The 11799-nt window shown below is 50.2% G+C and overlaps 1 protein-coding gene across 2 annotated transcripts in view; it reads left to right on the forward strand.

Moving 5' to 3' along the window:
- The window catches only part of DRP2 (dystrophin related protein 2), a 49588-nt gene extending 39582 nt beyond the window's left edge, over positions 1–10006 (forward strand). For both annotated transcript variants that reach the window (XM_004685646.2, XM_012727137.1), the window contains 7 exons: positions 994–1130; positions 1441–1506; positions 1743–1808; positions 2619–2762; positions 4351–4588; positions 5717–5837; positions 6135–10006. In XM_004685646.2, coding sequence (XP_004685703.2) covers positions 994–1130; positions 1441–1506; positions 1743–1808; positions 2619–2762; positions 4351–4588; positions 5717–5837; positions 6135–6259 — 897 coding nt within the window. In that variant the 3' untranslated portion in view covers positions 6260–10006. The remainder of the gene's footprint in view (positions 1–993; positions 1131–1440; positions 1507–1742; positions 1809–2618; positions 2763–4350; positions 4589–5716; positions 5838–6134) is intronic.
- The last annotated feature ends 1793 nt before the right edge of the window (positions 10007–11799 follow it).

Raw genomic sequence — 11799 nt, forward strand, 5'->3', positions numbered from 1 at the left:
TAGTTTCCTGCAGAGAAAAGTTGCAAGAAAAGTAGAAAGAGCAAGGTGGTCCCAGGCGACTAGTCTTGTGCTGCTTGCCTTAGTTTGCTCTCCCTGACTATTGTTCCTGTCACTTGCCTTTCACCGGCTACTTGATCGTTGCTTCCACCCCTTCCAGTCAACCCCAAATGCTGTGTTCAAGTGAGTTATTCAGGCTCTTAAAAAAATAAGTCATGCTCTTTACCTGGGTCCACAGATTCAACTTAGTTTTTACTGGAAACCGCCCTTTGCGGCCACCTGAGCCCAGGTTGGCCAGCCCCCTTGACCTGCAGCCACGGAACATGCCCTCTGCTGTGTTAAAGACCCACGGCGCCAAACTTAGCCCTCTGAGCTGATTCTGCCCCCAAACCCCTTTATCCCTTTCTACCCCCACAGTTATCACAAAGCCGCAGCTCCCCCCACTGCTCTCTCCTCTTCGACCTCCTCATCTTTCAACCTTGTGTTTTCCCACAATCCTTCTAAGCTGTCCTCCGTTCTCCAGATTCTGTTGGTACAGAAATACTTGTACCCCAGTGGGAGCAGAATCCTTGCCCTTTTTGTGGGTGATCATTTTGAAATAAATATCATAAAATGCATACAAACTGGCTTGAAGGGGCAGATGGGTAATCTTCTACCCCTTGTTCATCTTCTACCTCCCTAAAATTTAAAAGTTATGTTAAAAATTAGCAAATATGATTGTAAAAGATCCAAATTGTCCAGAGGGTTTTAAAGTATCAAATGAAAGCCCCTCCCTCTCCTCCCCTGTCCCCATACTTCCAGACCAACTTCTCAGAGGCAACTAGTGCTCAGTTTGGCATATATACTTCTAGATGTTTTTCTAGAAGGAGGGTGTGGTAGGCATGGCCAGCAGTGTGTTGCCCGTAGATTCCCTGCTCTAGGGAAGCAGCCACACCTCCCCCAGAATATCCAGAAGCCAGTAGAGTGAGTTCTTCTGCCCTCTCCCCTGCCCACCAGACCACATCCAGTGAGAACATGAGGGACTTTGCCACAACTTTAAAGAACAAATTCCGCTCAAAGCATTATTTCAGCAAACACCCTCAACGAGGTTATCTACCCGTGCAGTCAGTGCTGGAGGCCGACTACAGTGAGACGTGAGTATCCGGGGCTGGGCCGGGCTGTGGGCAGCCTCACTGAGCCCAAGAATGTGCTGTGACGGGGCTGAGATCCCCAGTGGGCTAGCGGAATGTTCTAGGGCAGACCTGACTCGTGACAGGGCAGTTCAACCTGAGCCTGACCAGGAATCTGCCCTGAGAAACGGACTAGACTCCAGTCTCTCCTTGTGCTGAAGAGCTCTTGCCCATCTGCCTCATTTGGTTATGGGAGTAAGAGGACGGTGGTGGTGAGGAAACACACTGCCCAGCTGGCCAACTTTGGTCCCCTGAGTCTACTGCTTTCTTCTAGGCCGGCTTCTTCCCCGATGTTGCCACACGCTGACACACACTCCCGCATTGAGCATTTTGCCAGCAGGTACCATCAGGTGGGGGAGGAAGCAGGGGGGACTGTGGGATCCAAGGGGAGGGGCTGTCAGCTGGAACAAAGAGAATGGCTAGGGGAGATGTGCACTATGGGTACATAGCTGCTGGTGAGGCCCACCACATAGGGGTGGTTGGGGAGGCCCCCAGGGCTGATACTCCTATCAGGGGGTTAGATGAAAGCCAGTCCCACACCCTGTGTTCCCTTCTGTTCCTGCTCTCTCTCCCCAGGCTTGCTGAGATGGAAAGTCAAAATTGCTCCTTCTTTAATGACAGCCTGTCCCCAGATGACAGCATGTGAGTTTTCACAGCTGCTTCTTTTCCTGGAATAGCTCTCCTTGGGATCCCTCTGCCCGCTTTGGGAAGTGTACCTTCAGGGGAGGCAGAGTGTGGTGGTCAGAGCCAGGGTCCAGGATGCCCTGAGGGGGCACAGTGCTTAGTAAGAGAAGCAGTTCTGCCTCCTATCACCTGAGCAGGCCCTGTGGACAGATGATGTCCTGCCTGCCTCCCTGCCATCTACCCCAGCCCCTTCCTGTGGCATAACCCCACCTTCTGCCCGGCATTGAGGGAAGAAGGATGTGGTCTCATGTGACATTGTAGAAATGAGCTACTATCTTGCACTCAAGACGACAAAGCTCCATCTAGTGTCCAACGGATCCCAAGGAGACACCAGGGGTTTGACTGGAAAGTGGCCAGAGAGGCTCCCGGTGCATTAGCCCAAAGAAGGGGCCCTTCACCTCAAGCGAGGCCCCTGGTCTGCTCTGAGGGTCGAGGAGCTGCCGCTACAGGGATCAATCTGGTTCTGACTGGGCACTCAGGCAGCAGTGCTCCTTCTTGGGTTGGGGAAGTGAAGGGGGTGCAGGTGAGGGAGTAGCACAGGTGGGGAGTGATTTGCTCGTTGTTGCTTCCAAGAGACATCTAAGTAGAAACCAGAAGCCCGGGCATCCTGAAAACACTCTCCTTGTACCCCCAACCACGACTTCTGCCCCCTTTGAACACTTCCATTCCTCGCCCACCTGTACTTGTGGCCTTTCCCTCCATGGGCGGAGAAGTGAATCCTCACACATCTGCCTGGCGTCTTCCTTTCCTCGCCCCACGCCTGTGTAGAGACGAGGACCAGTACCTGCTGCGGCACTCCAGCCCCATCCCAGACCGGGAGCCGGTCTTCGGGCAGCAGACTCTACGCGGCATGGCCACGGAGAGCAAGGGAGAGCTCGAGAAGATCCTGGCCCACTTAGAGGATGAGAACCGGTGGGTGGTGCTGCTGCCAGAGATTCATGTGGGTTTGAAGAGCTTGACTTCAGTTTCTAGCACTTCCACACTGTCCTGTGAATTCAAGTCCAGGCACTGTCCCTAGTTATGTGACTTTAAACAAGTTCCTTATATTCGGTGATCCTCCATTTCCCCTTCTGTAAAATGATCATACTAGCTGTGTTCGAGTGTAACTTGTGAAGATCAAATGAGATCAGGTGTATCAAGGGTTAGCTGGTATCTGGCTTATAGTAAGTGCTCAGCCTAAACATCATCCTTTCAAGTCAACCTAAAGACTTCTGGTGCTCACTAGCTAGATCCAAGCAGAGAAGATGTAAACACAAAGAGTACCAAAAAGAGCAGGATGCGTTCCCACCCTCACGGAACTTGCAATGTTGGAAATCACTTAGGTGGGAGGAATGAAAGAGAGAAGTGTCACACCAGTAGGGCATTGCAGCCCTGAAGAAGGCGAGGATGGCCTCAGATGGCATAAATTGCCATACAGCACGGTTGGCAGCAGGGGCTGAGGAGGCCCAAGCCACGCTGGGGATGTGCAGTGGAATCCATAGTACCCCTCAGAACAGTCCTTGTCAAACATTCATGTGCGTGTGTGTTTGCGTGTGTGTGTGTGTCCCTTGGACAGTGGTGTGAAAAGCAGGTGCTGGTTGCAAGTCTGGGGTGGGTTCTTGCGTTTCTTACCAGCTCCCAGGAAGGCTCATGTCACTGCCCCAAAGACTGAGTCCTTAGAACAGGGCCAGTCTGCTAAGTCTTTGTTGCTGGTTTAAGACCAGGTGAATCCAGAAAAGGAAAGGCAAAAACATTTATAGCAATTTGATGTCGTTGTGATCTCCAAACACATTCGTGCGCTGGTTCTGCATTGAATAGGACACTGGCCAATCTGAGCATTGTTGAACTTGTGTAGTGAGAGCGGTGTAGTGAGAGTGGTGAACCGTGAGCAATCAGACCATGTATCGGAGCACAATGGCTTGAAAACGCCCCCCGTTTCTTCACTGTAGTCAGAGAAACACCTCATTAGAGTAACAGTGAGGAGGCGCTGGGAAACACCTGACTGGGAGCAATTCTGTTGTTCCCCCTCCAAGAGATGTACTGTCCCTCACAGTAGACCACCTCTTTGTAATCTTTTCTCTTTTCTTTGGTGACTCAGCATGGGTGTTCCAAGTGGGCCAAATAGGAGGGTAGTGGAGAGAGATGGTTTATCTTTTGTTTATGTTCTACGTCTCCCTGGAATCTAAAAATGGAGCAGGTGAGTTGATAGCGCCCATTTATTTGCAGACTGTGTTTCTGCCTGATGTTAAGGTCAGAACTAATCCCCGAAGCAGCACATCAAAGCCCTGAGACTTTTGTTATATGAAATGCCAGCTTTCTCTGCTCTGAGGCCTGAGGATAGGAAAGTAAATGACGTCTGTACTGAGAAGAAAGTGGATATGGCCACTTAAGTAAGGGGCGGGGGTGGAGGAGAGGATGGGAGGGAAAAGGATTGTTCACGCCTAGGGCTGAGGGGACATGTGTGACCTGAACGGTCAATACCCTTTAAGACCATGAGTCTTAGCTTCTCTGTCCTTGACAGGATTCTCCAGGGAGAACTGCGGCGCCTGAAGTGGCAGCATGAGGAGGCTGCTGAAGCACCCACCCTGGCTGAGGGTTCTGCTGACACCACTCAGGACCACCGCAATGAGGAGCTACTGGCTGAGGCCCGTATTCTTCGGCAGCACAAGAGCCGCCTGGAGACGCGCATGCAGATCCTTGAAGACCACAACAAGCAACTAGAATCCCAGCTGCAGCGCTTAAGGGAGCTGCTCCTGCAGGTGAGGCTGAAGCTGGGAGAAGGATCAGAGCAGCCCCTGAGCATGAGGAGGGGGGCAAGAAGGGAGGGGGGAAACAGAGCAAAGGAGAGGAAAGGTGTCTAGTTGGCTCAGGTGACAGTCAGATGACTTTCTGAAGAGAACTGGGCTAGCAGTTGGGGTGGGTGGGTGGAAAAGGGGGCTTCCCTACCCCTCCCTTAGCCAGTTCTCTTCTACCCAGCCTCCAGTCCACCCAGGTATATGATCCTCAAGCCCCTGTCGGTCCTGGGGGCAGAGGGAGAATGACTGAGGGCACACTTCCCCATGATCCATGTGAAGCAGATATTAAAGAACAAATTTGTGAGAATCATCCAAAACATCGATTTTTGCTAGTATGGTGTTGGCTGCAGAGAAGTGGGTTTAGACATGCAGGGCTGTGAGGAGAGCCCGAGGGACGCTTGGCCATTTCCTTTGTGCGAGGCAGCACGTGGGAGGCAGGGTAGTTCTGGAGTCAGACAACCCTGAGCTGGAATGTGGAAACATTTAGCCTCACTGGTTCCGGTTCCCTCGTCTGTAAAACAGAGATACTACTGTACCAACTCCACAGAATTTTAGTGAACATAAAATCAGATAAGGCACTGAAAGAATTTAGCATGACGCCAGTAATACAGCAAACACTTCACAAGTGTTACCTATTGTTGTTATTTTACATACCAAGTGATAACCACCTCTCAGCTCTTCCCTGGGTCCTCCAAGAGATGGCCTCAAGATAAATACCTGGAGACCTGTAATATGACATTGTGTCATGAATTGAACATCAGGTGTGCAAGTCTACATCTCCAGAGAGAGTGGAGTTCTAAATAGCTTAATTATAGCTGAAATAACAACAGAAACGCTTCAGGTGCAACACCATCCTTATAAAACTGGAGCCTTTCACACACGCTGTTCAAGGATGAAGGTAATAGGTAATTGAATTATTTTGAGAAGTTTCCTAAAAGGGGAAGCCACCATCTGAGGCACTACCACAACTTTCTCATAGTCCAAGGGCAAAGGGCTGGACATGAGATCGTTAAGCTCCTTTCTAAGCTCAGGAGTCTGGCAAAGTCAGGTGAGAAGGGAGAGTCACTTAAGTCCTTTCTTACCTCTTACTAGCCACCCACTGAATCTGATGGCAATGGCTCGGCAGGCTCCTCGCTGGCTTCCTCTCCGCAGCAGTCAGAAAGCAGTCACCCCCAAGAGAAGGGACAAACGACCCCAGACACCGAGGCTGCAGGTGAGTTCCCCTGAACCCACCCTCTCCCTTGCCGCTGTGTCGTGCCTGTGATCTGCTCCAGTTTCTGCTAGGGTTGGTATGTTTTCTTCTCATGGACTTGAGTTGAAGGCCAGAGATGATCGCTTACTAATTCATTCATTTATTCCAAAACTGTAGATTAAGCACCAACCTATGGACTGGGCATGGTGCTGGGAAGATCCGGATGCTGTAGGTTTGCCCATCAGCTGGCAGGGGAAGCCCCGTAGCCTCGTAAGGCAATCTCTAGCTTGTTTCCCAACTCTCTCTTTTCCAACTCAGATGATGAGGGGTCCAAGAGCCAGGATGTCAGCCTGTGCCTGGAGGACATCATGGAGAAACTCCGCCATGCCTTCCCCAGTGTCCGAAGCTCTGATGTGACTGCCAGTACCCTGCTGGCATCTTGACGGAGCCAGAGCCCCAACTTACAGTTCATAGTCCTCTCCCCATTCTGATCAAAGCCTTCCCCCAGCCTTCACCCAAACTTTCCAGTCCCCACTGGTTCCATATTCCTCAACCAGAGTTATCTGGGCCCCGGGCAGCACCAGGGATCTGGTGGCATGTGGAGTGGGTATAGGCAGGGGAGGGGGGTGTTGGAAGAGGGAGAGGCATGATTCCTCTGGTTCTAGAAATGTGCCCTTTCATCTTCCAGTTTGAGACTGGCCCCTTAAGCATGCCCCTGTTGCAGCCCAGGCCGATGTTATTGGGGGCCATTCAGCTGAGGAGCAGAGAGAGGGCCTTGCAGAACTAAGCAGTGCCGATTCACTCATCCCTTTCCCTTCTCTGCAGAATTATGGACATGGAGAAGCCTCATGGCCCCAGGTTCCAGCATTATGAATTCACAAGCGTTAGCCCTACTCTCTGGCCCAACTCAGGGAGACAAGAGGATATCCCCAAAGTAGCCTGCCAAGTGCCCCTGAAAAGGTCTGCCATGTGCTTCCTTTTGAGGTCATAGCTCTAACCATCCTGAAGCTACTACATGCTATTTCCTCCACAAATATCTTCAGTTCTTTGTGCCCCATTCCCTGGCAGGCCTTCCTTAAGGTGGGAGCAACTCATTCTGGTTCCTCCTTTGACCTCACTTTTGGAAATGTTAAAAAAAGATACATATGGGCTTAAATGATTTTCCCCATCACCCCCTTTCCCGAAGGCCTCTGTGTCTCAAAAGATCAGCTGAGTGGCTCGAGTCTGCCTTCACAGCCCTGGGGGAGGGGCGGGCGCTTGTTCTGCAAAGAGGCTGTAGTCTCTTGGGTGAGGAAGCGAAGACACCTTCAGCTTGGAGGCGTGTGACTGCCCAACACCCCCGCAGGCTGTGACCCTTCTTTTGCTTCAGGTACATCAGGTGAGGTGGCTGATTACCCCAGCAGATGCCACAAGACACAGTGGTCCCTTCCAAGGAACCACTGGCTCGCAATCAGTAGACTGGATGCTTTCCACCCGACAACAGCAAGGCCATCTTTCGCAGAAAACTGTTTTGCTAACTCTGGAGGGGGGACCCAGTCCTCAAACTGAACTAATGCTTCCTAAGCAACATATACCATGATCCTTTTATCCAAAAACTGTTCAGAATAGACAATGGGGGTAGGGGTAGTGGGCTTGGCAACTTTAAACACAGAGCCCACTTAGGCAGCTTTCTATCAAAAGGAGCTTTATAACCTAGAACCCTACAATTCACCTAAATTGCCGGTTTATATACAAACATATCTATCCTGCATATCTACTGTACATCAGCACTCTCCTGGCCTCACTCACACATTAAACTCTAATACCTCTTGAAGTATTAATGTTCTGCCTTGCTCTTTGTCAGCCCCAGCCTCTGGTTGGACAGATAGATGTATCCCTCCCACATGCTCCCTCAGGCTGCCTCTCCATTCGTATTTGGGGTGAGCTGTCCTCAAGACCAAAGCAACAGAAGCCTGTTCTCATCACTCATTCCAAATCATGTTTCCTTAAGCCCTGGGCTTTGGGCGAATCTTCCTAGGCTCCTCTCACCTGGTTCAGGTGCCAAAATAGAGCAAATCCAAGCTCTACTCGCCCTGCACATAAAAGAAGGAATAAATAGGCTTTCTTAGCCTTGGCAAGGATGGCCACTGGGCATATCCTGTTGCTCCGTCCAGTTTCCTAACTGTGGCTCAAAGCATTAAAAAAGTGGTGGTTGCCATCAAGGTCAGCAGGGTGTGAGACGATTGGGCTCCTATGTCCTAACGGAGCTGGGGGGTGGTTGGTAGAAGGGCTGGGAAGTGAGATTCATCTGCTGCAAAGGAGGGAGAGTGGTGGCTGGCTCTAAGAGCTGAGGAGTGACGACCCTAGAATTGCCAGGGGACACTTGGCCATCGGTCGAGGGTGTCAGACTTCATCCCACCATCTGTCTTACTGCCCACGAGGTCTCCGGGCAGGACTGGATATCTGGATGTATGCTGAACAGGCAGTAGGCAGGTCACAGACCCTGGTGTCTGGCCATGGCTGGCATAGGAAAAACTTGCTCTAATGCAGGGAGCTCAAGGTTGTTGAAGCATACATCTGCCTCAGCTTTAGGAGGGCAAATATTATGAGACAGTCTTTCACCTGGAAAATCCTTTGCAGAACCCTTGTTCTACCCAAGAGATCTTAAGCTGTGAGCGCCTGTGGCAAGTGCAGCAGACCACGCCCTGTTAAAAAAAAAAAAAAAGACGAAGATCTTGTTACGTAGGATTTGTGATGTAGGTGGACCAAAGCAGCAGGTCAAGAGTTGATTCTCTCAAACGGAGTTACTGATACCTTGTGGCCTTCGTTGACCATAGTGCCCAAGGTAGGTGTATTGCTTGAGGGTCCAGGAGCCATTGCTGCTGGCCTGCGGTGCGGTCAATGTATCCTCAGCCCTGGTGAATCCAGGTTTGCGTGGGATTTGCCGAGATGTGTTATTTGTAGTTAGGCATCTGTCATGTGTCGTGTCTCCTAGACATACTGGATATGACGCTGCGTAGTCTATGGCTCTGCACTCAAGGGCAAAGAAGGCCCTCGCTGGGTTGGCTGCCTAAGGAAAACTTTTGACTTGTGGCATTAGCATCAGTGATAAGGAATGTGAATGTTTGCTGGGGTTGTTGTCAAATAGTTTTCGGGGAACAGTTAGGATCAAGGGGTGAATTATTCTCGACAGAATCTGAGAGAGGCCCAAAAGCCATTAGGAGGATCCCTCCGCTGGGAGGTGAGCAGAATGGATTGGTGTGGATTGGGAAACTGCTAGGGAAGGCTGACTGGCTGGAGGCCCTCAGGTCGTTGCTTGTGCGGTTCCCTAGGGAGGCCCCTGCTCAAGAGGGATGAGGGCCCTCTGCCCCACAATGAAAAGGCTCTCAAAGTGGCCATTTCCTTCAAGGTCCCCAGAGTGGAGCTATTTCCCTGCAAAAAAACCGGTTTGAGTTTCTTGTACTACCCTGGAATTGATGAAACCCTGAGGCAATGCAGAGACCAATACTTGGCGATGTTTTCCTTCCAGATACGATTTCAGGAATCTGTGGTGTGTTTGGCATCTGGGCTCCATACACAGCTTCAGGCTACACCATTCCCTGAACAGGCATTCTCAGGAACAGGCTTGCAGCCTCTAAGATGATTAGAGGCCAGGAATCTCTTTAAAGTTCCCTTGACACAGGTGAGAAATAAGCAAGAGAGCAGCTGCCTTTTGACAAAGTCCTGGGGGAGAAACTGAAGAACCTTCCCCGAGAGCTATGGAGACCTAGCTGCTCAGCTGGGCAGCTCTATCTCTGGCCTTTCTGCCAAAATCTGGCCCTGGGAACAAAGGAATACTTCAGCACTTTCTTGCTCTTTTGACATCAGTGGCTGTGGGAGAGGGAAAGGCTCAAGGCCAAGGCTCTTCTCCCAGCCTCCATCTCCTCCCGCAGTTGCTGTGTATAGGGGTCTGCTGAATGTCCTTGCTGTCTCCAGGGCAGTTTTGAGGCCAGACTGAAGTCTGCTATGCCGTTCGCTAGCTGAAAGAACTGGTCACAAAGATGGCAGCTGGGGAGAGGCAATAAGGGTGGTGTAGAAGTCTAAACAAGTTTGGGATGAAGAGGCGGGGCTGGGAACAAATTGGATTTACTTTGGTTGCCACTCACTGTGGTGCTTTGCCCCCATCCCTTCAATCTGCTTTGAAAAGAATAAATTTGTATTTGTTTACTTTGGTTCCTCTGGTTGACTCCTTGACTCTGACATTTCATATCCTTCCTTTATTTGGGTGTGGGAAGGAAGGTGAGCCAAGCAACCACAGCAGCGCTGAGTCCAGCCACAGCACAACAAAGATACCTCACTAGTCCCCTCCACCATTGCTACCTGGAGACTGGTGTTTACCTCTGAAGATCCCATGCACATTAGCTAGTTACCCCCTCATGGGACTATCCTCATCCATCTAGGAATTTTCACCATTCTGAGGTATAATTTTAAAAGCCAGGATAATACAGCAGGTTTTCATAAATAAATTTACTCAATTCAAAGATCTATCTTCTAGTCACACACACACACACACACATACACACATATAAATATATGCCATCCCCACAAATTCACAGGGATGAATTTCTGCCAAAATAAAGCCTTGTCTAGGTCCCTTGACCCCATCACCAACTTTTTTTTTCACCAATCTAGAATAGAAATAAAATGTGTGCCACAAATGCATTTTAAAATTTACTTTTTTTTAAAAAAAGATTTATTTGTGCATACAGAACTGGGATAAAGGCCAGAGGTACAGGGGCAATGAGCGGCTTCACCAGAGACAGAGTGGAGAGCAGAACAGGCAGTCAATGAAATACACTGCTGAGGGGAGCAGCAGGCGGGTCAGGAGAGGTCTGCCGCGCCATGTGGGTCACCTCTGGGGCCAGGGATAGAACTCATGCTGAAGTGGCTTTAGCTTCCTAGTGCTGTGCTTTAACCGGCTGCGCCACCGGGGAGGGCCACATTTTAAAATTTTCTAACCACCATAGAAAATACAACAGAGGTGACACTAATTTTGGTAACATTTGACTTGCCCCAATATATTTAAAATACTGATTTCCATATCATCATATATTGTATAATTATATGAAACAATTGTTGATGAGCTCATTTATTTCTCTTCTTTCTACTAAGTCTCAGAAATGGTCAAGTAGGCTTACAGCTGGTAAGGAAACAAGAAACCCAGATAGACCCAGACAACTTGTTACTGAGAGACAACAAAAGCAGGATCAGCGGTGTTATCAGCTGACTGGGTCCCTTGTTCCCAGGACAACACTGAAATAAAGGGGCCAGAGGATGTGCGCATCAACAGTGGGACACCCTGTTGCTGAGGAGTCCACTCCACACTGCAACTAAGCAGTCTTAAGGCCTACACCCCCATCCTTGGAGTTGGGGGGTGGGAGAGGGTGGGGGAGCAGGGGGAGCCGGCAGAAAGTCCCATGCCTCACCAGAATGAGGGAGATGGATAAAATCCTCCCTAAAAGCACAGAAGTATGTTTTGTGGTGGAGTGGGACATGGGGGGGGCAATAAGCCAAGGAGGGCACAGGAGGCCGTTGGGAAGCAGGACCCCCAGATTACAGTAACACGTGACAGAGGCTGGAAGGGCCCTGCAGAAGCACTGCAGTGCCACCACCGCTGGCCTCTGTCTCTCCAGCCGCGTGCCTTTTGTTTCTGCTGGTCTCTTGCCTCCCTTCACCTGGAAAGGCTGACGTCTTAGAAATGGTCAAATAGGCTGACAGATCCAGCTGAGAGGACCCAGAAACCCAGACCAACCCAGAAAATTTACCCTGCCTCATTCCTGCAACTTCTGCCTCTGACACTCAATTCCCTTTCCCCATTCTCTTTCTCTCCATTTTTTAATTTCTGGGTTTCAGTGGGGAGGAGTTTCTTAAATTATTATGACTTTTAGGCAGTCCTCTTCTCTCCTAGCTTCATCTTGCTGGCCCTTATCATTCTTTAGACCTCTTTCTTCCCTGCGTTTGCCCC

Source organism: Condylura cristata, unplaced genomic scaffold (assembly GCF_000260355.1).
Source record: "Condylura cristata isolate star-nosed mole 26May11 unplaced genomic scaffold, ConCri1.0 scaffold00019, whole genome shotgun sequence".
NCBI classification, from domain to species: Eukaryota; Metazoa; Chordata; class Mammalia; order Eulipotyphla; family Talpidae; genus Condylura; species Condylura cristata.